The sequence below is a fragment of the Pygocentrus nattereri genome, chromosome 30 (assembly GCF_015220715.1).
Source record: "Pygocentrus nattereri isolate fPygNat1 chromosome 30, fPygNat1.pri, whole genome shotgun sequence".
NCBI lineage: Eukaryota > Metazoa > Chordata > Actinopteri > Characiformes > Serrasalmidae > Pygocentrus > Pygocentrus nattereri.
In genome coordinates this window covers 18,275,972-18,301,172 of record NC_051240.1, presented here as the reverse complement: position 1 = coordinate 18,301,172, position 25,201 = coordinate 18,275,972, and the positions used below count along the sequence as shown (strand labels likewise).

The window sequence follows — 25,201 nt, the reverse complement described above, 5'->3', positions numbered from 1 at the left end:
CACACACACACACACACACACACACACACTTGTTGGCGTAATGTTGCACCACCGCTGAGGCAGCAGTGCTAAAATGCTGAAATCATGTAAACCATTTGTATTCACACACTGTATTCCAGTGGTAGCCACACTGCTTTTTGCTTCCTTAATGAATGAAACTGCCAGAACTAAAGAGCTAATTGCAACTTTCTTTCTACTTTTTCTTTCTTATAATAAAACTACCCGACCTCAGGGATTCAGGATGAATCAGTAGCCAGGTATGCCTGTATTCTCTAGAAAAATACATCATCATAAAGAGTAGGGCTGCACTTTTCATCACAAATTGCTCAGTAATAGCGAGAAAAACACCCAGGAATGTTGGGAAAAGATTAAACAAGCTTACCACAAAGTCTAAGACTGTTTAAAAGATTTTAATGGTAATTAAAAGGACAAGTAGTCATCACTCATCCCCATTTGTCAGTGCGTTCAAACTGAGCAGAGTGAAATATGTGGAATTGTCTTGCGGTTTTTGTGACCGGCGTTAGACAAGCTCTTTTCCTGTTGAGTATCAAGAGCTTCGACACCCAAGAACTTTCGGCATTTAAACATGATATCCCACTGGAAATACAGGATACAGGAACGCAGCAGGAGCAGAAAGGGCGCAGAAGTGTGAAAATGCAAAGTATAGCTTAAATAACTGTTCACGGTTGTCATGGGTGCTGCGTTCCACGGCGCATACTGTACCAATTTTAGTAATCTTATTTTATGCCGACAGATTTTTTTACCCGTTTTTCGGCCCATTGTGTCCCGAATTTTGGTTACAAGAATCTTTTACTTCCATGCATCACTAATCAGGAGTAATATAGACATAAACTTTGGCTGCTGCCTAGAATTACTAGTTGTGTTGATGTCTGAGGTCTGAGTAAATGCATTGTGTTAATCGTTTGAGTGCGTTTGTGTCTGGTTGTCTGAGGCAGCTATTAGCGCTGCTCAGCTCGTGGCTGGAGCTCAGCCTCTTTGTGAAATCTGTAGTAATCTGAGAAAAGCCTCTTTGTGGTTTAAGTTGCGTCAGGAGGAATTCCCACCCTGCATATCAATCACCTCACCTGCACCAGCTGCGTACAGTGGTTTGATTATTCAGTAATTTTTCTGTGATTTCTGTATCATTTCTGTTCATTCAAAGCATCAGACATCACACTAAGCTGAGTGATATTGATAGGAACAATATTTTATCAGAAAATAAATTCCGGTGTTTAGAAAAAATGCAGGCAAACACAAGAATTTCACAGAGCACGTTAATCCCGTATTGTTGCTGCTTCAACAACAGCAAAAGCCAACTGTACCTTATGCCAGTATGAGGTGTAACATCTTATTACCACAGATTTGGTGGCCAGAACTTTAACCCTTGAAGGACTAAGCCTCAACATGGGCATCTGGACTTATAATTGTGAGCAGAACGTGTGGTACTTTTGGTCAAATTACATGTTTTATTGTTTTTCTAAGTGAAAATAAGTAAATACATCATTTTTAGGAAAATCATATATATAAATACACAGTACTGTTAGAAAGTTTTAGGCATCTAAGCAAATTTTTAACCAGTTTTTCTCAGCAGTGAGTTCATCACAATATACATTAGAATAAAGTCGTATTCATAATTCAAATAAACATAAAAACAATAAACAGTAACAAGAATTTCTTGGGTCCATATTTTTCCTTGACATCTTCACAGCCGCTGCAGAGACTCGTTAATATCATCAATTACATCATGAATATAAAAAATCATTATTAATTAATATTCTGTACATTTTGTTTATTTAAACATTAACACTTTTCTCTGCAAATAAACACAAACTACACAAATATATATGTATATGTCCGCTGTAGAGATTGTGGTAACTTATTTTCATGTTAAATATAAAAACAATATGTAATTTAATAAGTGGGTTTACTGACTTTTGTATATGACTGTACCTTGTTATTTTCAACTGTGAAGTAGTGATACAGTGAAATATCTGTTATGCTATTTTATGTCTTCTAATTTAGTACAAACTCATATTTTCATATTAATTTAATAATATTAAATATTGAACTGTGGGAGACCAAGGGCTGGAAACGGCCCTGGAGCCACATGCGGCTCTTTTACTGCGGCTCCACAGCAGAATTAGATTTGCAGGTAAAAAATAAGAGAATCCTCCTTTGCAGTGAAATAAATCTCTGCTGCTCGTTCGACGCCGTTTAACAAGAAACGATCTTAATTGCTGGAGTTAATGTAGCCAATGTAGAGTTAAATGATGCCACAGTTACATTTTGAGAAGCGACTTCAGACTCAGATCTTCAGATCATACGTTGAGAGAAATTTCACCAGAATCTCTTCCACTTTTGTGCTGAAGTTTCCTGCCAGAGATATGAGAAAAGCAGCTGTAGGTGAACTAAACCTTAAAGCGGAGCAAAGTCTGCATTTTTGTTTATATCATGTTTGAGCCTATTCTAGTGCATTGGCTCATACTGAGACACAATAACAGCCAAGATGGTACAATGGACATAAAATGTTGTGGCTCTCAAGGTGGTTTGATTTTTGTTGAAAGGACAAAATGCCTCTTCTTTAGATTTGTGTTGCCGGCCCCTGGAGCAGACTGATGATGTACAGGTAGTACTGATGACCATGCAGATGTAGTAAAGAACAGGAATTGGATTTTGTTGATGTTTGTTGGCTTTGCAGCATCACATTAATGAAGTATTTCACATATTTCCAGTGTTATTGCGCTCACTCATCTGTTCTGTTTATTTCATATTGATTTGATGTCTGTGCTTAAGAGGCACATGACCATCCGTACAGCAATGTGAGTGGACACAGTGGTGAGAGAGACATCATCACTGACACCTTGACGACCCCTTAGAGAGTCATCGTAAGGTCGTCTCTGGACAGTTTATGTCTGCTTTGATGGGTGGATCAGCTTACAGCTGTCAATCATGGTGAGGGAGCGAATTTCAGAGCAACCACAGTGTACCAGTGGCTAGTGCTGTCCACAAGACTCGAAGCTGTTCCTAATGATTTGACGAGAGCCCGAAGACGTCGATGTTCATGTCTAAAATGGGTGGTTGTCTCTGCACAGGCCTTGAGGTTGTGGTTGCCCCTGCGTTATCCGAGGGAGCAGCATGGGAACACCGAGTGATGATACATTCTGAAGCGGTTATGTAAGCTAACGCCCCTCTCTCTGTTCCCCCTTTCGTCTTTCTCTCTGTTCATCTCCCTCTGGCCTCCTGCCCACCATTCATTTCTTTACCACTTTAAAAATTCCCTCTCATTCCCGCGCCTGTTCATTCTCCCTGCACTGCCGTACTGACTTTCTCCCTCTCGTTCTCTCGCCTTTCATTCATTCATTCGTTTTCTCAGTCCCCCTTCCGTTTTTATCCTCTCCTGCAAGTGTTCCAGTCACTCGTTCCTCCCACCTCCTCGCCACCCAGGATTCTTCCGCTTGGCAGTATGTCAGGTTTGCCCACACACGCCTACTAATGCGCAGGACCACGTTTTCTGGACTGGAATTTTTTGTAGTTCCAGACTGGGCATAGAGTATTATCCCAGTCACAGTCGGATAGAGGAAGGCACTAGCATCATCACAGCATGCCAGGCTATTTTGGGACTAGTGTGATATTTGGGCAGGAAAGAACATTCCGATTCATCTAAAATAAGGGGAGATCTGTTCACTGTGTTCACTGCAGTTATTTTTCAAAATCTGCTTGGAATTGAGGAAGCCAGGCCGAGATATCAGTTGTCAAATGAAATCAGCTGTTTAAGTCAGGGGTGTCGACCTCAACCACTAAAAGAACCGTATCAAAAGAAACCTCAGCAGATCTGTGGGCCAGATGTGTGTTTATTTCATTTTGCTATGACTTGAACGGGCAAAATAAGCCAGAACTGCAACAGCAGAATAGGCATTGAAAATATATAATATATAAAAATATATAATCATTCTAAATAAAGAGATTGTTGTTGGGGAGTCAGAATGCACACTGTTGCATTGCATGCTGGGAACTGTAGTGCATCTTAGGATGAACCAGGGGCCTTGTGTTTGACACGTGGTGTTTAGGTAGTAGTGGGCAGGATACCGGTTGAAATTGTTCCTCAGGTGTTCGTTTTGTCATAACCGTTAAACCTGTATTCCATAAAAAAGCACAGATAATAGAATGTACAAAGAATTGAAACCTGCCCCAGGTGGAGGAGTTTAAGTACCTTGGGGTCTTGTTCATGAGTGATGGGAAGAGGGATCGTGAGATCGGCCGCAGGCTGGAACAGGCGGCAGCAGTAATGCGGTCACTGTACCGGAATGTAGTGGCGAAGAGGGAGTTGAGCCAAAAGGCGAAGCTCTCTGTTTACCGGTCAGTCTACATCCCAACCCTCACCTGTGGTCATGACCTGTGGGTAATGACCGAAAGAACGAGATCGCAAATACAAGCGGCGGAAATGAGCTTTCTTCGTCGGGTGGCGGGCTACACACGGTCATCTGGGAGGATCTCAGAGTAGAGCCGCTACTCCTCCGCATTGAGAGGAGCCAGCTGAGGTGGTTCAGGCATCTGATCCGGATGCCCCCCTGGACGCCTCCCAGTGGGGGTGTTCCAGGCACGGCCTACCGGGACAAGACCCCGGGGTCACCCTAGGACCCACTGGAGGGATTATGTCTCCAAGTTGGCCTGGGAGCGGCTTGGGGTCCCCGGGAATGAGCTGGAGGAAGTTGCGGGGGACAGGGTCATCTGGCATTCTCTGCTCTCTCAACTGCTACCGCGACCCTGTTTGGACTAGCGGTCAATGATGATGGATGGATGGAAGAATTGAAACTGCACTCATGTTATTCTGTTTAGCTGAGTGGCTGAGTCGTGGATTCAGTTACGTTTTAAATGAAAAATGAAAACGCGGCAGACCCTCGATCACCTCCCGCGGTCGTCTGTTGCCTCTGTTGTCCACTTTTTAAGAGCAGCAGACATGAAAGAATGGGGTAAAGCATCTTTGTGGTTTAGAAGCCGCCTGAATCGGTCACCTCAGAAAAGGCCGCTGTCTCAGAGCTGTGGACCAGCTGGTATTGAAGCCTGAATGATTGGAATGTTTTCTGCATTGTCGGACATTCAGATGCGCGAGCATATGGGACACGCATGAGACAAATTTCTTAAGAAATTTGGTGAAACTGAAGGATTCCTGTTCTACCTTAAATTGTGCAGCAGTTGCATTCTGGCACATGAACACCTGCCAAATTAATTTCTGCTTCGTTTAAGTTGGAACAGAAAATTCAGATAAATAAGATGCAGAGTAAGACGCCTTTTAGAAAGGGAAACGATATTCAGCATTATTTTGCCTGGGCTCATTGGGCTGGTGTTGCACAGCTGTATTGCCACAGGTTTATCTGTATATTGCTCAGTTTCATGGGACTGTTTAATGCAGTACAAAACTCCTGATTTCAATTTTCATAACCAAAGTTGAGTGAGAGTAACAGCGGCTACATGTTCCAAGCAAGGAGTATTTATATCATATATGCAGTCAGTGGTTGTAACTCTATTATTGTAACGTCTCACTCTCGTTCTCGTTCTTGCGAGGTGTGGATTCTTGTTTCAGTGGAGGCTGTCGAGGGGAACTGTAGTGCTCCACTTTGCTGCTGTATTTGTTAGTCCTTTGCTCGTTGATTTATCCATAGGTTTCTTCTAAGTTCTGTGTAGCATATTCTGCTGAAGGTGTTGCTTTAAAAGCCATTTAAATTCTGTATTTGGATGACAGGGCTACTGTAATAGATAATATTGTAGCAACAGCTTCAGCTTTTACACTCTCAGAAATGAAGGCCCTAACCTGTCACTGAGGTGGGACCCTCAAGGCTTCATCTCAATACCTTTAGTCAGGGAACATAACTGAACCATAATCCACTGAAATGATGTGTTCTAAGCTGGACTGACTCCACACTCCCAGCCTCGCCTCCAGGCTTTTACTCTACTGCTCTGTTTTAAAGCATTCGGTTATGAAAAGGTACAAATACCAACTTTGCACCTGGAAAAACTGATTTAAGCTCCACAATCAGACCTTAAAACCTCTGTTGTATCTTTTGAGGGAACATTTGCATAGTTTGTACCTTGATGAATGGAAAGTGTACCCGAACAGAACCTTCATTTCTAACAGCGTCCTACTACAGTTGGTTTTAAGTTGCTTGTTTTGTACTGTAATGAACAGACACCTCTAATCTGAGGAGGTCACTCATTTGTGAGAATTTTATTGGTTATTAAATTAAGGTTTGTTATTAAAGGCCTTTTGAGTTTAAGAAATGTGACACAACTCACAATCATATTTTGATAATTCACAGTTGACCAAATTTTAATATGGACCAATTACTTGTAATAAAAACGTCACAAATATATACTCACTAGTGTCTCACCACTTACCACCACTGAGACTTGCGATCAGTGTCTGAAATCAAATTTGAGAAAAGTAGCAGGAGACAAAATGGGATCAAAAGAAGGGATGGAAGCAAAATCTATCAATAAAGAATGAGAAAGTGATGAGGTGGTCACTTTACATTTGTCACCCCACCAATATCCCACCCAGTGCTACTTCTTTTTATCTGACAAAATATGTCCGCTTTCAGGTGGATCATCTGAATGAAAATAATTGTTGCAAGTCCACCTTCTTAGGTAGCATACTCATGTTATGCTCTTAGAACAACTGAAAGTCGGTGTAAAATACTGTTTATGTAATATTTTGTCTAGGAGGAGAATAAATAGAGGACACGGATTGTTTAGTCTTGTTTATTCTTATAGAAATTCTATTGAAACAGGCGTTCATAAGTCACTTCATTTGAGTCTCCAAGTTGAGTCTCAAGTCTCTGCACCTCTGGACTACAAGTCGAGCCTCAAAGTGCGAGTCAGCTCTCAAGTCTGGGGTGTGGCTCTGAGTTGAGTCTCTGATCTTAAGTAGGGAATTACAGTCTCTTTAGATCTTTCTCGTCTATATTAAGCTAGCTTAATAGCTAATTCAGCCAAAGTTGTAGTAAAGCAATGTGATGTGTAACTACAGTTTTGGCTAGAGCAGCTGACAAACTAAATGAGCTATTTCTGCTTTTGCCTCTTTCCTTTAAACACCAGCATCAGATCTGATGCTCCTGAAAAGAGAACTCCTTTACAGTAATTTCCGCTGTTTACCTTTTCTGATTTCTGCCTCGAGGTCGTGTTCGTGAGCCTTTCCCATGACTAGCTCCAGGGTCAGTGTTAAAGAGTTAAAGTGTCCCTCCACTTGGGGTAGTACCCATGTTTTGGCACTCTCCCTTTCCTGAAAGGATGAGTTGGACTGGAACGTCAGTGAAGTGCCATGATTTTGTTACAGATTTTACACATTTTGCTCTGTAACCCAACACTGTGTGTGGCAAAATCACACATGTAAGGTTGCAAGCAAAATATTTTATTTGTTTACTGCATTTAAAACTTTAATTTTAATTGTTTTGTTCTTTTTTTTTTTTCCTCTGGCTGAAATGTTGTCTAAAGTAGAGAGAAACTTGTGAATGTGTGAGCCAATGAGACACAGACAGACAGAGGGACACAGACAGACAGAGGGACACAGACACACAGACAGACAGAGGGACACACAGACAGACAGACACACAGACAGACAGACATGCACACACACACAGATACACACAGACAGAGAGACACAGATAGATAGGCAGACAGGCAGACATACAGATACACAGACAGACAGATACCGAAGGGTAATTGCAGTGTTACAGTAGCAAAACATATAATTGCACATAAACTTACATATACTATGCAAAAAATAGACATAAGTTAGGCAGAAATAAAAATTAAGCAGAAGTTAAAGTATAAGAGAGTAGAAATAAAGTATCTCTATTTGCATGTTTACATAGCATGTAAGACAGATTTGTTGTATTGGTCTAAAAACACAATGAGTATAGACATAACTCAGAGTTTCAGTCTAAAGTGCACAGTGAGAGGCATTTCAGTAGCAGTTGTGATGTAAAGCACAGTGTGTTAACAGGAGAGGAGATACAGTGATGTGGTTCAGCTCAGTTGAGACAGCAGGAGATCAGTACCCTCTCTGCAGACTCGTTGTAAAGGCTTAAATCAGTGGGTAAGAAAGACCTCACACGGCGCTCTTTCACACCGCACAGCTGTAATGAATGTGCTTCTCTGTTTATCCAGTGTAGCATGCAGAGGGTGTGAGGTATTGTCCAGGATGGCTAACGGTATGTTGAGCGTCCAGCTTGACTACTACAACAGAGCCAGTCTTCCTGATAAGCTTACCTGACATTTTACATGCATGTTAATAAGGTGCTTCCTGATTTTTCTATAGTCTGTTGTGGACTGTAAATGTGGACTGGTTTAAGCTGCAGTCACACTGGGCACCTGCGAAATGATGCCAAAGCTGGTCTGGGAGAGAGTCTCACCGAAAAAAAAATCAATTTTGATGCAGTTGGTAAGTTAATTGAAATTGGAATATTGTGCTTCGATGGATAAATAGATACAAAGCAAAAAGAAAGAGTGAGGATCTGAACAGTAGGACACAGTGTGCTCATGTACTGAGGTGACATATTGGGCTGAAACCCATGTACTGTGACAAACGCCCCACGTACACACTGTCAGCCAAATTAGTCAGGAGCTGACGGCCTTCCAGACACGACGCTGCGCGTCATACGCACTTTCACACGGTTCTTGTCAGTTCAGGCCATAACGCAGAAGCACACACGAGGTCTGTACTGTAGGTGGCTTAGCTCATAGTTTGTTCTTGTTGAGTCTGGATGAGTAACGGCGTCGTGAGTGAGAGGAACCCACAGACAGACGTCCACTGCTGGGTGGGAGGGGACCAGCTTGCTGGGGGTGGAGCAGGCGGCTCTGGATCTCTGTGTCTGTCTGGCACCAGTCATCCACCGCTAATACTAATTAGGATTGGTAGCACAATATACCATCACACCCGGCACAAGTGTTGCGCAGGTCATGCGTACAGAAGACTGGCCACTTAGTATTTCACTGAAATGCTCAAGAGTGTGTGCGGCGCTGCACAGTAGGATTAAAACGAATCACTAAATTGATCATTTCCCTTTTGGTTTTAATGTCATAATAAGTATTGAATTTTTTCTTTTATTTTAATACACTCACTTCCCAAGGACTCTTTATTCAACAAAACAAAAGGCTTTTCTTGCCCACTGGTCTAAGGGTCAGCACGGACATAAAAGTGAAGCCTGGACAGGACCCATACCCACTCAATTCAATTCAGTTCAATTTAATTCAACTTTATTGTCATTATACAATACAGGGTAGTACAGTATAACGAAACACTGTCGGGCGACTTCTCCAGTGCAGTGATAAAAGATGCATAGTAAACAGTGCAAAGACAAAAGACAGTAAAAGACAAGACCGTATGTGCAAAGTCAGTAAGTACAAGTATCGAACGTATGTGCTGGTGAATTGTAGTACAATACAGTAAATGCAGAAGTACTAGTGGTGCAAAAAGAGATGTAAACAGTGATCTGTATATAAAGTGTACAGTGCAGGTAGAGAGTAGCAGCATAATGTTCAGGTAACGTAAATAAACAGTTACAGTATAAATATACTAGAAATAAGGCTCAGTCAGAGATGAAGTGCACAGCATACAGTCCTCTGAGCTGGTGGAGCTCAGTGTGTAGTGTGCTGGGTGGTCGGTAGTGAGCTGGTGGAGCTCAGTGTGTAGTGTGCTGGGTGGTCGGTAGTGAGCTGGTGGAACTCAGTGTGTAGTGTGCTGGGTGGTCGGTAGTGAGCTGGTGGAGCTCAGTGTGTAGTGTGCTGGGTGGTCGGTAGTGAGCTGGTGGAGCTCAGTGTGTAGTGTGCTGGGTGGTCGGTAGTGAGCTGGTGGAGCTCAGTGTGTAGTGTGCTGGGTGGTCGGTAGTGAGCTGGTGGAGCTCAGTGTGTAGTGTGCTGGGTGGTCGGTAGTGAGCTGGTGGAGCTCAGTGTGTAGTGTGCTGGGTGGTCGGTAGTGAGCTGGTGGAGCTCAGTGTGTAGTGTGCTGGGTGGTCGGTTGTGTGCTGGTGGAGCTCAGTGTGTAGTGTGCTGGGTGGTCGGTAGTGAGCTGGTGGAGCTCAGTGTGTAGTGTGCTGGGTGGTCGGTAGTGAGCTGGTGGAGCTCAGTGTGTAGTGTGCTGGGTGGTCGGTAATGAGCTGGTGGAGCTCAGTGTGTAGTGTGCTGGGTGGTCGGTAGTGAGCTGGTGGAGCTCAGTGTGTAGTGTGCTGGGTGGTCGGTAGTGAGCTGGTGGAGCTCAGTGTGTAGTGTGCTGGGTGGTCGGTAGTGAGCTGGTGGAGCTCAGTGTGTAGTGTGCTGGGTGGTCGGTAGTGAGCTGGTGGAGCTCAGTGTGTAGTGTGCTGGGTGGTCGGTAGTGAGCTGGTGGAGCTCAGTGTGTAGTGTGCTGGGTGGTCGGTAGTGAGCTGGTGGAGCTCAGTGTGTAGTGTGCTGGGTGGTCGGTAGTGAGCTGGTGGAGCTCAGTGTGTAGTGTGTGTAGTGTGCTGGGTGGTCAGGCTGGTCAGTAACAGACTGTAGTGTTGTTGTTAAGCTCAGGTCGATGTTGCCAGTATGACCAGTTTGACAGCTCGGGGATAGAAACTGTTCTTGAACCTGGTGCTTCTGGCTCGGATGTTCCGGTACCTCTTTCCGGATGGCAGAGGATGGAACAAGGGGGGTGGCTGGGATGTGTGGGGTCCAAGGATATGTTGATGGCTTTCCTCTCACATCGGTTGTCGTATATGTCCTCTATGGGTGGGAGGACAGCTGCGGTGATGTGTTGAGCAGTTTTGACCATCATCTGCAGGGCTTTGCGTTCAGCAGCAGTGGCGCTGCCGCACCAGACCGTGATGCAGCTGGTCAAGATGCTCTCCACTGTGGCTCTGTAGAAGTTGCAGAGGAGCTGTTGTGGCAGGTTGACTTTTTTTTAACCTTCTGAGGAAGTGAAGGCGTTGTTGGCTTTTCCTGAAGATGTGGGATGTGTTGAGCGACCAGGTGAGATCCTCGGATATGTAGACACCAAGAAACCTGAAGCTGATCACCCCCTCGATGTTCAGTGATGCAGGCTCTCTACTTCCTCTCCTGAAGTCAACAATCAGTTCTTTGGTTTCGCTGACGTTGAGGGAGAGGTTGTTTGCGGCACTCCACTCGACAAGGAGCTTGACTTCCTCTCTGTACGGTCCTTCATCATTGTTGGTGATGCTGCCTATGATTGTGGGGTCATCTGCAAATTTAATATAAGTATTGGAGCTGTGTTTTGCAGTGCAGTCATAGGTGTACAGTGTGTAGAGCATTGGTGAGAGGACACAGCCTTGTGGACAACCTGCGCTGAGTGTGAGGGAGGGGGAGGTGTGTTCACCCATCCTAACACACTGGGGTCTGCAGGTGAGGAAGTCCATAATCCAGCTGCACAGGGTGTGACTTATTCCAAGTGTGTTGAGCTTGGAGACGAGTCTGGAGGCGATGATGGTGTTAAAGGCGGAGCTGAAGTCGATGAACAGCATTCTTACATAGGTGTTTGCCCTTACTAACAATGACGGATAAACACAGATATGGTTTTAGGGAGTGATTCCAAAGGAAGAGCACATGCGCAAGAGAGAAAATGTGTGAGGATGTGCAAAATTTATGTCGGGATGTTCTTCCAAATTATAGTTGTTAACGAATAATGAATGGTTGATTATTGTTAAAAATTGAGTCGACTGCATTATATACTCAAACAACTCTCTGCCTTCTTTTAGGATCGTTTTAATGAAGGTATTTGCTAAATGTGTCATGATTTAAAACCTGAGCAAAGGTGCGGTGTGCAGTTATTTAAGATGCTGGGCAGTGAAGCAGTGAGACCTGAAGCTGTGAGTGTTAGTTTGTGCACAAAGAAGGATGGTAGTGTGAATCACTGGTACTGTAATGCTGAAAATGTACCATAAAAAAAAAAAAACAGCATCTAGCTGTTGTCGTCGGCAGCCCATCACAGCCAGGCCAGTCTTCAGTTTGCTAATTGCAAAGAGAGTTTGCACAATGACTAAAGAACAATTCAAGATAATATGTTAATAAGCACAATCAACAGTGAGAGATTTCGGGAACTCATTAACTTCTAGGTTGAAGCGTGGAGACATGCTCTACAGAGAAGGGCAAACAAAGCTGTCCCACAGCTCGGCCACAGCTCGGCCACAGCTCGGCCACAGCTCGGCCACAGCTCGGCCACAGCTCGGCCACAGCTCGACCACAGCTAGCCCCAGGCAACACCATAGCTTGTACAACTGATTGGTGGGCTGTGTTGGCCACTGCAAGCTGTATCACAGCCATGGCCAGTGAATTCATACACCCTGCACACAGAAAGCATCTGTTTAGACACCCAGATTAAATAAAGATCTGATTAAAGGGAAAAGAAAGATGCATTTTTGATTTTCTGTGTTATAGGCATTGCTTGCTTTATAGGCCTTAATGTGAGCGATTTATTAATAACTGTTTAATATCAGCAGTCGATCAAGGAGGTTCCTTCAATTTTGCCACTCTATTTCACTGTTATATGTAAATCAGGCCTAAAAACTCCTTATTTTGCCAGGCACCATGGAGCCCTGCTTGGTTAGGAGACCACTAACGTGGTATTTATTTATTTATTTATTTATTTATTTATTTATTTATTTGTTTGTTTGTTTGTTTATTTATTTATTAGAAACAAAGAAATATTTAACATAAAAACAAATTATGGAACCCAAAGTATAATCAAATTTGCAACAACGAGGTATCATAACCAGTTGTGAAGTTACACTGTTGAATTTTTAGTGTTTGTCAGTTTCTCATTGCAGATAAAACGCATCAGGAAACCAGCTGGAGTGATTATAAACACAAAAATGTCCACTTGTCTCCAGATTATCGACGTTCGTCTTAAATCTCTCTCTTTGCCGTTTCTTTCGGTACTAGCTCGGCGAGATTGTTGTCTGTGTTGCTAAGATGACCAGCAGTATGCGCTCATCTTCAGGGTTAAAGGGTGAATTGGCAGTTCTACATTAACTCCAGCATTTAAGACCGCATATCTTCTAAACCGCTCATCCTTCTGGGTTGGGGGGGGGAGCTGGAGCCTATCCCAGCTGTCATTGGGTGGAAGGCAGGATACACCCTGGACAGGTCACCAGTCCATCACAGACAGACAGACAGACAGACAGACAGACATGTACATTCACACCCACACCTAGGGGCAATCTAGCATGCTCAATCAGCCTGACTGCATGTCCTTGGTCTGTGGGAGGAAACTGGAGTACTCAGAGAACATCCACACAGAAAGGACTCTGGTTGCCCGGCTGTGGGAATTGAACCCAGGCCTTTCTTGCTGTGAGGCGACAGCACTACCCACTGCGCCGGTCTACGGCTAAGATTGTTTATTGTTAAAACTGTGTTGAACTGTGTTGTAGTGCTTTATTTTACTGCAAAGGAGGATTATCTTATGTTTAACCAAAAGCCGCAACAGGGCAGTGAAGGAGCTGCATGTTGCTGTCTGCTGTAGACAATGTGCTTGACTGATTTCTCAAAATTAAATAGATGACATTACAATCTGTTACTATTTCATCAGTAAAGAGGAAAACATGGGGTAAAAAATATGATCTCATTACTTCTTTCAAAGGTTAAAATCGAATTTTAACCGATGTTTGATTCCTAATTTGCACCACTACTGCACAGATTTCATGCACTGTGATTTATCTGTCTTGGTCTCGCTCCAAGGGCAGACGTATTGATTATATTTACACGGGCCAGTGCTTCCCAACCTTGGGCGGTAGCTGCACACATCACTGACGAGAGCATCTGCCAGCACAGTATCTGCAAGACGTGCTTTCCTCTCTGCTTACTAGACGTGCACCAATCATGATTATATATGGCCGATTCTCATTTATGGCCACAGGACCGTTTTCACACTTCTGTATTCAACGCTGCAGAAGTAGTCATAGTATGCAGAACATTACAGCTGTGGTGTCTTTTTACAAATAAAATATTTAAAGAACATTTTAACATTTTTATTAAGGTGTTTACCTAAATGATGTCATTCATTTGGTGGAGCAGTTTTCATTCAAAGGAGCAAGCTTGAGTCTTAAAGATGATTATTCAAGGGTTTCTCAGTAGAGAAAATGGTCTTATAAAATTGCTGGATTGTTGAGTGGTACGGATTTAAAAGAGATAAAAAGAGCAGGAGAGTGAATGTGACACTATTTTATAAATAAAATAAAAACTGGTAGTGTTATCTAATGACAGGTTGAAGACTCAGTGACTTGACGCAGGGTTCTGGGTGGTGATCGGTCTGTTAATCAGTATTGATATGGCATAGAATACGGGAGTGTGAAAAAGGTTTATTATGATTTACAACCAGATTGTCTGATGGGCAGTTTATTGGTTGGTTGGTTTGGGTTGATTTGGATTGGTTAGTTGATTGGATTGGTTGGTTGGTTGGTTGGTTGGTTGGTTGGTTGGTTGGTTGGTTGGTTGGATTGGATTGGATTGGGTTGGTTGGTGTGGGATGGATTGGATTGGATTGGGTTGGTTGGTGTGGATTGGATTGGATTGGATTGGGTTGGTTGGTGTGGGTTGGTTGGTTAGTTAGTGATTTGGGTAGGTTTGAATTGGTTGATTTGATTGGTTGGTTTGTGGTTTGTTTGGATTGGTTGGTTGGATTGGATTGGTTTGGTTGGTGTGGGTTGGATTGGATTGGTTGGTTGGTTGGTTGGATTGGATTGGATTTGGTTGGTTGGTTGGTGTGGATTGGATTTGGTTGGTTGGTTGGTGTGGATTGGATTGGATTGGGTTGGTTGGTGTGGATTGGATTGGATTGGGTTGGTTGGTGTGGATTGGATTGGGTTGGTTGGTTAGTTAGTGATTTGGGTAGGTTTGAATTGGTTGATTTTGATTGGTTTGTGGTTTGTTTGGTTTGTTTGGATTGATTGGTTGGTTGTTTGGTTTGGTTGGTGTGGGTTGGTTGGTGGTTTGGTTGGTGTGGGTTGGTTGGTTGGTGGTTTGTTTGGGTTGGTTGGTTGGTGGTTTGGTTGGTGTGGGTTGGTGGTTTGGTTGGTGTGGGTTGGTTGGTGGTTTAGTTTGGTTGGTTTGTTTTGGGTTGTTTGGTTTGAGTTGGTTCGTTGGTTGATTGGTCAGTGGGTTTGGTTGGTTGTTTCATTGGTTGGTTTTATTGAATTTTGTACTTTTTTTTTTTTTTTAAGTACTTTTAATTTATTATAATTTAGCGTGGGCTAAGTGAACACATGCTAGTAATACCAGTACCAATTACATATGAAAATGTTTGCTTTTTTAACAGAACAAAGTTTTTAAATAAAAAATCAGTTACCTGTTTAAATACCGTGTCAAATCAAACACTATGCTGTTAACACCAGGAGGACTAAGTTATTTTTAACATTTTTGAAAATTAGTGACTTCCACTTTATTCCTTTACCATTAATACAGTGGTTCCTAACACCGATCCTTAAGTATACCCGTCCTGCACATTTGAGTGTTTGCCCACCTACAGCATCTCAGGAATGGCTTTTTAATTAGCTGATTAGTTGGGTAAGCTGTATAGAAGCATCAGAAACACCAAAAACATGCGGGCCAGGGCTATTCCAGGTCTGGGAACCCCTGCAGTGGCAACAGGGTGAGCTGAATGGTTTGGTAAGCTTGCAGTTAAAGGGAAAGCTGACTGTGTGTTTACAGCCTTTAAGCACTTTCACACACAAACAGCAGAAAGACAGAGGGATCGAGGCAAGGGCAAAATGAAGAGAGGCCGATTGGACTGGGTGGGGGAGACTAAAGCTAAAGGGGAAAAGAGGGTGACTTTAAATGGAGGAATATGATGCAAGACCGTGAGAGAGCGAGCGAGTGAGAGGTGTCAGTAAGCAGGGTAGTGGTAGACTAGCTGATTGATTTTGGGGGTAGGGTGTGTAAACAGCAGTATCTGAACTAAGCCCATTTAATCTTGTTAAGAGCTTCAGTTTTCAGCCCCATTGATTGTGGGTTCGTTTGTCTGTTTGTGCAGGCAAAATGGCGTATAGTCACCGGCCACTTTATTAGGTACAGTAAAAGTAAAAGGTTGGACCCCCTTTTGCCTTCAGAACTGCCTTCATTCTTCATGTCAGACTTTCAACAAGGTGTTGGAAACGTTCCTCAGAGATTCTGGTTGGTTTGAGTTCCTTGAGAGCCTGTGTGTGTGTGTGTGTGTGTGTGTGTGTGTGTGTGTGTGTGTGTGTGTGTGTGTGTGTGTGTGTGTGTGTGTTTTTTTTTTTTTTTGTTTTTTTTTTTAATGTATTTCCCTGTATAAAGGTGTGTTCTAGTCTACCTGTTTAAATATTGGTTGCCTGCATGTGTGTGTTTCTACATTAGAATAATATCAAAACTATGAAGTAACAGACAAGTAACTCTTGTCTGGTCTTTAGCTTGGTCACTTTCTCCTTTTCTCTTCCTCACTTCCTCTGATGTCTTCTGAGAATGCTGGGAATAACAAGCCAGCTTCTTCTTATAGCTAACTGAAGATCCGTGCAGGTGCATGCAGGAAGGTGTCTCCCCCGAAGGCTGCTTAGACCCGCAAAGGCCAAACTCAAATGAGACGGTCTGCTCTACAGCGGATTTTCCTGTTTGCATCACAGTACTGCTGTTCCCATGCTTACTGCTGAACCGCCGCTCATGTCTTCATTAAGTTATGTTTAAGTTCTTTAAACATGGAGCTTAGAAACAGGTTTTTTTTTTTTATTCTTTCATTTATTGGAGCTGGAGATCATAGCCGACTACTGACGAGACTGAGATGAGACTGTGAACCTCAGGATATGTTGGCTGGCAAAGGATCCACCCGTTGGAAAGAAGGTCACTAGTCACGCCGCTGTGATACAGTCGGCATTCAAATGCAGCCTTTAAACGATGCAGCCCCTGAATTGGGACACCGCTGTACTTGTTGATGCGTAACATGGTGCCATAAAGTATTATGCAGTTGTTGTGAGAGGTTTCGTGCTCGCTTCTCCAAAGTTCTTCTACAAAGCGCTACAGCAGGCATTCCCTGGCCTTGAGTGGCAAAGATTGATATGCCAACAAAATGACTTTGAAGCTGTTATTTTAAGGTAAAATTGTTACATAATGTTGCTTGACTACTTTCAGTGATGAATTCAGTATGACAGGAGCTGGAAATAACTTTTGTTAAGAAGGCCATTAATGGAACCTGCCATGTTAATGTGTATTTGAATAAGGAAGAGTCATAGCAACAGTGTGTGAGCAACTGGGCTTCAACTACAGATGGTATGAAAGGGCAAACTAGGAAAGTGCGTCAGCAACGTTAACTTAGTGACATTATTCATTTATTACGAATACTCTAGTTAATATTGTTAATTTTTAATACTATACAATAAGTTAATATAGTCAGAATGGGATGGATTATTACATATAGGTACTCACATATATATATTTCACCTGTATATTTCCAGCAATTCTGCTGGAGTTTTTAAACACCTGTGTCATGTTTACAGGATAAAAGGGGGTAACAGAGTATCAGAGAAACAGATGGACTACAGTCTGTAACTGTAGAACTACAAAGTGCAGCTGTACAGTAAGTGGAGCTGGTCAAATGGACAGTGAGTGCAGAAACAAGGAGGTGGTCATGATGCTGTGCCTGGTGTGTATGACGCTCCAAAAAAGAAAATGTGTGCATCTGCTTGTTTGTTTCTGTGTTTATGTTTGTGTCCAGTTAATGGCTGTAATCTGGGGACATTGTTACCTGGGAGGACTGGGAGACCATGACTTTATGAACATGTTCATCTCAACCAAGCCTTACAAAGGCAAAAACAAGACCAAATTTCTTAAGAAAGTGGAAACAGATGGATAAAACCATAAATAGGATTGTTGAAAAAAAACTGATAGTGGTTAAAAGCGCTGCAGATAAGTGAAGAGGACCAGTAGAAGCTGAAATGGCCGTGACGAGCGAGTTAAGAAGAGGAGAAAGAGGACAAAAGAGCAAAAGTCCCAAAGTAGAGGGATGGAGAGAGGATGAGACAATGTGCTGTATCTCAGCCAAACAGCCCAAGAGCTGTGTTACGTTAGGTTGCCATGGTTACCTCTGGCTCTCTGCCCCACTGGCTGTGACACCCACTCAGGTCAGGAGATTAACACAGCTGGGAGTCATCCAGGAGCCGTAGCATACAAACCCCACCGTCCTTTGCTTGAGCGAATGTATCCCACAGTGCTTTGCCGAGCTGTTATTCGTCTGTCTGGGCCTGCCTGCATTCTAATAGGTAAACAAGTATATTCCTGTCTATTCAAGTGGCATTTTGACTCTCTTGAAGAGACACTTTCACTCATAACTCACAAAATGCCACACGGAATGACCACCAGATGCCAGAGTAGAATGGACAATCTGTTCTCTGTGCGTGGATGTATGAATGCGACGGGGTGTTTGTGTAGGAGTGCGCATGTGGGTGAATCACGGTTTGTGCTTTATCTCTCAGCCAGCAAGTTCGTCGATACCGCCAATGCGCACCTCGGCAAGAGACACACAAACCACTGGGAGCTGGCGGGGTTCCTGATTGGCTGCCAGGCTGTTGCTATGGGGGGCCAGACTGCCCTCCTATTGGTCTCCTCGCGTCTTGGTCCATAGCAGCCGAGGGTAGCGTTCCACAGTCGTTATGGCGACAGACAGGAAGTAGGAGGTTGTTATTTTTGAGGGACGGACTATTGTTCAGAATGTGCCATCAGTGCAGTGGTGCTGCTTAGACCCCGGCGCTCAACGTTGATTTCTGTCTGCTGCTCTGCTTTGACTGGTCAGGGATTTGATAATCCGCAGGGAGAAAGATTATTATGACCGGTGGGAGGTGGAACGGCACTAAGACAGAGAGGAGGGGAGATGATGAGGATGTTTCCATGTACAACTCATGCTGAGTTCTAATCCATTACAGGCCTTTTCCACAGGGTCAGTGCAGGACATGCTAACAGTAACAGAGCGATGAGCAGCAGGATGAGCGCTGAGGAGAAAACTCACTTTCGCATAAGTCGCAATGAAGGCCTTTGTGCACTGGATGAAAAAGTGCTGGTGGGTTCTTCTGGTTTTGGCTTTAATGTCGTCATTTTCATGACTCTAATCTTTTAGGTCATGTTGGACCCTCATTCTCTTGATGTTGGTTTAGCAGGTGTCTGAACCATGAAGCCAGTCACATTGACAACGTTTAGGTATGGCAGCACAATATAGACAAAATTCTGTATTGGTTTGCACATACAGTGCATGTCAATTTCAAAAGTGACTGTTAGGAATCGGCCTTTATTTTAGGCCACAAATGAGTGTTATGTTCTGTGAGCGCCCTGGTGGCCATTCTAGATTGAACATGGACATTTAAAGCTTGTAAAAGACATTTTGTATGTTTTATTTGAAGCTTGCATTATTTGTCCTAATGTAGCAGTTTCCTGTGGTTCTCTCGATGAAGAGCCCTGTCATAGAGCTGCCGCCGCTGTTTTCCATTTCCCAATTTTGCGACAGTGATTGCTTTATTTGGTTTAGGTTTACAATGCAAGAACAATGTATATGCCATATATATATATAATCAGTCTAGCTGGCTAAAACTTCAGCAGTATATTGTACAGCGTACGGTCCAGCCATAGTTTTCTGAAGTTAGGTCAGAGATCATTGTGTCCTTGTACTTCAATAGGTCTTCAATTTTCTTTGTGTATTAAACCTCAGTTTAAGTAGTCATTGAGTCATTTTAGATTAAATATGGAAAGCTTAAATTCAATTAAAGCTTGTAAAATAATGCTGTGTAAAAGTGGCCCAAATCTGATTTTCTAACCAAATTAAATTTTTTTGGTTTAACTGTTCATATTATCTTTTAAATGTGATCTGTATGCAGCATCAGTCTGAACAGATCAGCTCCTAAACAGACCCACGTGCGAGAGAGAACAATGTATCACATGGTTTTACTGGGCTCATCCAGAGGTAAACAATCACGACTGCCAACGAACGCCAGTCGCTCCCGGAGGATCAGCTTCAATCTTCACCAGCATCACAGGAGCCATCATGAAGCTTCACTGGCTGACCGCCGGGCTCGTTACCTTGAATGGGTTCGAGTTCTCCATAAAAAGGGCACGTTATTCAGCCACGGTCATTTCTTTGGTTCACATCCTCGGATTCTGTAAACTTTGCTTTCAAACTTTACCTGTTCTTTGACACCACAGCCTCGTTCTCCTACGGCTGCGTTCGGCCATTTCTTTCGAAATCTCTTCAAGCACTCATCACACGGATGAGTCTCTTCTAATTTTTGTGCTGAAATATCACCCCAAATGTTTGAGGTCTCAGCAGCGCAAAATTGTGATGAATGTCGAGCTGGATTGACGCTAAAGTTGCATGAATTCCGATCACATCGCCACAGATCGGATACGTATCGGATTTCAGTACCACGTATGAAAGCGTCTCAAATCAGAACGAAAAATGTCAGATTAAATGCATTTTTGCTGTTCACTCTGACACACAGACACACATCTGTGTCACATATGAAGAAAAAATTGGATTTGGGCCACTTTTACCTGCTGTGTGGTCCTAGATCCAATGCATGGCCATGTGACCTTAATGTGACGCTCCGATTGGAATTCATGTGCTTTTTCCACTGTGCATGCACCATCATTCAGCGTTACCATGGCAGCAGCGCCGAACAGACGTTAAAGCCTGTAAACGGTGGAAAAGCAGCTCATCTCACCTTTTTCTCCTCCGTCTGGCTCTAATAATGAAGCTGAGAGCTGATCAGAGTTACTGATCTTCTCAGCGAAGCTCGTTCTGCTCGTTAGTTTGTGCTGATGATGCAGTGATTCAGTCACGTGACGCTACTGAGTAGGAGGAGCTCATGAGGGTCATTTCAGGACGCCGGTTCGTTCACATTAGTGACAGTCACTTACCTAAACGAGTGTGAACCATCGTATTAGAGAGGTTGAATTTGAGCAAAGAATCGGATTTGATTAATGAGGCTTGTAATGTGAGCGTAGCTTAAGTTTCGTACGTTTTATTTGAAGCTTGTGACAGACACACAGTACTGGGCGAAGGTTTTAGGCATCTAAGCAAATGTTTAAACAGTTGACCTCAGCAGGGAGTTTATCACAATATACATTAGAATAAAGTCGTATTCATAATTCAAATAAACAGAAAAACAATAAAAAGTAACAAGAATTTCTCGGGTCCATATTTTTCCTGGACACCTTCACAGCCGCCACAGAGACTCGTTAATATCATCAATTACATCATGAGCTCAATTTACTGAGCACTGTGTGTGTGTATATATATATATATATATATATATATATATATATATATATATATATATATATGTAAAATCATTATTAATTAATTTTGTTTATTCAAATATTAACACTTTTCTCAGCAAATAAACACAAACTACACAAATAAATAGATTTTGAAAATGTGTCTTGGGTGCCAAAGACTTTCCCACAGTACTGTATATTTTACCATGTATCTAGCAGGAGAAACTCATGGCAGTGTTTTTCTTACAAGATTTGTCCTACCCATCTTAAATCAAAATGTGATTGCTTCATTCCACGTTCTTAACTCTGAGTGTTTAATCTGACACAGTCCAGCACATGTCCAGTTTTCCTTTTCAAGATTTGAAACCTTTTGTTTCCAGCCAAAATGTGATAAATAAACTTTGAGGGGACAAAAAGACCCCACTGGTAATTATGATGTAGCTGGTTGCAGTTTAAAACCATAGAAGTGAATCTTTGATGTGACATAGCGACATAATTTTTGCTTTGGCAACATTTGAAGTTGGGCAGGATGCTCACAGGACATAAAACGTTTAGTGACGCCTCGTTTGCATATTCTTTGATATCAGTCCTGCAAAGGCCAGTTCTGCGACACTAATTACTTTATTTAGTTCAGATTTACAGAAACAATGCAAGAAGAATGTAAATGTGCCAGTTCAGCCCCTCCCACTCCTCCTTCCCTTGCCACACATATTTAGTCAAGTTGGCTGAAAATTGTCCAACAATAAAAACCACAAAATGTTGTAAAAGCAAAAGTTTGATTGTATAAGTAGACATTGCTTTGTGCACTGGTGCTCAGTCATGTTGGAACAGGAAGGGGCCGTCCCCAAACTGTTCTCACAAAGTTGGGAGCGTGAAATTGTCCAAAATCTCTTGGTGCTGAAGCTTTAAGAGTTCCTTTCACTGGAACTAAGGGGCCGAGCCCAACTCCTGAAAAACAACCCCACACCATGATCCCCCCTCCACCAAACTTTACACTCGGCACAATGCAGTCAGACAAGTACCGTTTCCTGGCAACCGCCAAATCCAGACTCATCCATCAGATTGCCAGACGGAGAAGCGTGATTGGTCACTCCAGAGAACACGTCTCCACTGCTCTAGAGTCCAGTGGCGGCGCTTTACACCACTGCATTCCACGCTTTGCATTGCGCTTGGTGATGTAAGGCTTGGATGCAGCTGCTCAGCCATGGAAACCCATTCCATGAAGCTCTCTACGCTGTTCTTGTGCTGATCTGAAGGCCACATGAAGTTTGGAGGTCTGTAGTGATTGACTCTGCAGAAAGTTGGTGACCTCTGTCCACTATGCCCCTCAGCATCCGCTGACCCCGCTCTGTCATTTTACGTGGCCGACCACTTCGTGGCTGAGTTGCTGTCGTTCCCAATCGCTTCTACTTTTTTGTTATAATCCCACTGACAGTTGACTGTGGAATATTTAGTAGTGAGGAAATTTCACGACTGGACTTGCTGCCCAGGTGGCGTCCGATCACGGTACCACGCTGGAATTCACTGAGCTCCTGAGAGCGACCCATTCTTTCACTAATGTCTGTAGAAGCAGTCTGCAGGCCTAGGGGCTCGGCTTTATACACCTGTGGCCATGGAAGTGATTGGAACACCTGAACTCAATGATTTGGATGGGTGACTGAAAACTTTTGGAAATATAGTGTAAATATTTATGTAAATCTACCTTGAATAGTCCAGCCAATACTGGCCTGTGTGTGTGTGTGTGTGTGTGTGTGTGTGTGTGTGTGTGTGTGTGTGTGTGTGTGTGTGTGTGTGTGTGTGTGTGTGTGTGTGTGTGTGTGAGCATAGCCAATATTCTCTTTGCACACTGTAATAAACATTGGCTCATTTTAAGAGCTCTTTGCTACCACAGTTGTCTCCTTCAGTCCTGATCTGCCTTTGTGGTGAACAGTGAACTGACCACAAGCTCTCATTCATCCAGTGGTTTGAGTTTGTATTACGAGGATGTAGGAAGCAGAAAACCCATCTTTGATCAGTGATGTGAAGCTACAGTGCCTGGAATAAACTTGGGTGGCCACAGCTACATGAGGGTGTGCCCAAAGATTACATCCTGTCTGAACAAGCAGAGAGAGAGTTGTGGGGAGAAAGATGGCAGGAGAGGAGAGGAATTGCACTTGTTTTTCATACTGAGGTGTGGTTTTTTACTGTCGTGCAACTCTAGGAATATTATGTGACCTAGAAATGCTCTCATGAAAACTTCAGGATGGGATGAGGTGAAAGGAGAGATTGAGAGGACTGAGACATTCTTGAATCTGATGCAGTTCAATCTCGAAAGCTTTCGTTCTGTTGTTTGTTGTTGTTGTTGTTTTTTGCTGCCAAACATATGGATTCATATATTGCTGCTAACAATTTTTTTTCTTTTTTACTGTTGCTTTTCCAGGTAGATCCATGTGGACAGGAGGCGTCCCCTGATCTCCCAGTCCCTCTCCTTCCCCCACCCAGGCCCCACCCTGCCTCCTCCCATTGGCATTTCTCTCTGTCCATCACACTGCTGTCACCATGACGTCCACGCTGCAGACCCTAGCCTTCAAGCTGGCTCCTCCTCCAAAAGAAGTGGGGCCAGAGCCATTGGATCCCTGTCATGATGGGGTGGGACGTCGCTATGAAGTGGTGCCATCAGTGGTCTGCTCCATGTGCTGTCTGTTCGGTATCATCTACTGCTTCTTTGGTAAGTGAGACAGCCATGTTGATTGAAATGTGCACATTCATGTACATTTTATAAATAAGGATTTCCAGATTTGATCAAAAGTTGGAGTGTTTTGTTTGCTATTTTACCCTGTTGTGCTGTATTTGCACATAAGGCATAAAGACACTTACTTGTAGCAACAAGGATGTTTACTCACTTTAATAAACAGGGTGATTCAAAAAGAATGACCTGAAATTGAAAATGATTTATTTCACTTGTAAATCATTACAGACCAATGCAGTGAACTGTAAATGGTTTAAATGAGCATAAAGTTCATCTAATTTTACAAGTGCTCAATAAGAACCTCCTTCAGCTGTACAGACGACATCAACGCCACAGTCAAACTCGTCCCAGACTGGACTGAGCGCTGAGCGCTGCACAGTTCTGACGGATTCACTCTGATTGACGTGGAGAGCGCAGAACGATTTCTGCTCAGGGGTCTCATCTCCTCACAGACTGAAGGGGGAGCCGTCTTCCACTGACGGTTCAATTGGATTGTGATTGGTTCCTATAGGCGCCTCATGGTTGAAAAAATATGGTGCTTTAAAATCAGATAAATCTTTTTACATCACCCTGTATTTCAATTGTGCACCAGAAATGTTCACAAGTCAAGTCATGCAAGCCCATGTCAAGTCTTGAGTTTCAAGTCTTCTTTTTAGCCACGCTGGTCATGTTTGGTAGGTCTTTAAATAACAAGCCTTTCATTACAGAAACAGCTTTAGTCTGAAGGACAGAGCTAAAACTCAGCATGCAGTAAACATCAACATAAAGGGGCAAAGGGACTTGAAATGTGACTTGAGCCACGTTTACACAGTTTCCCTTTTCCAAAAGGGTGAGTTGGACTGGAATGTTGGTGATGTACTTGTTTTCCATTGAAGATCTATAGATCGCTTATAAACCAAAACAATGAGAATGCCGAAGAGAAAATAAAAAAAGAGCATTTTGCAGTGCAGCAGTGGCTACAGTTGAAGTTTCCACAAACGCCAACACTGTGCATGACCATAGTGAAGCTGAAATGCAAAAAAAATTAAAAATTAACGTCGGGGAGCAAAAAAGTGTGTGAATGTATTAGCGCTCTTGATTCAGTCGCTGATATTTCAATTCCCCACCCGGGTGGCCAGGGTCCTCTCTGTGGAGGAGTTTGCATGTTCTCCCCGTGTCTGCGTGGGTTTCCTCCGGGTTCTCCGGTTTCCTCCCACAGTCCAAAGACATGCAGTCAGGCCAGTTGGAGATGCTAAATTACCC

General features: G+C 43.2%; 1 protein-coding gene across 1 annotated transcript in view; it reads left to right on the top strand.

Annotated features, from left to right (window-relative positions):
- The window catches only part of tmem198b (transmembrane protein 198b), a 43,940-nt gene that overhangs the window by 10,064 nt on the left and 8,675 nt on the right, over positions 1-25,201 (top strand). The window contains exon 2 of the mRNA XM_017715199.2: positions 23,651-23,938. Within this exon, the coding sequence (XP_017570688.1) occupies positions 23,770-23,938 (169 nt within the window). The 5' untranslated portion in view covers positions 23,651-23,769. The remainder of the gene's footprint in view (positions 1-23,650; positions 23,939-25,201) is intronic.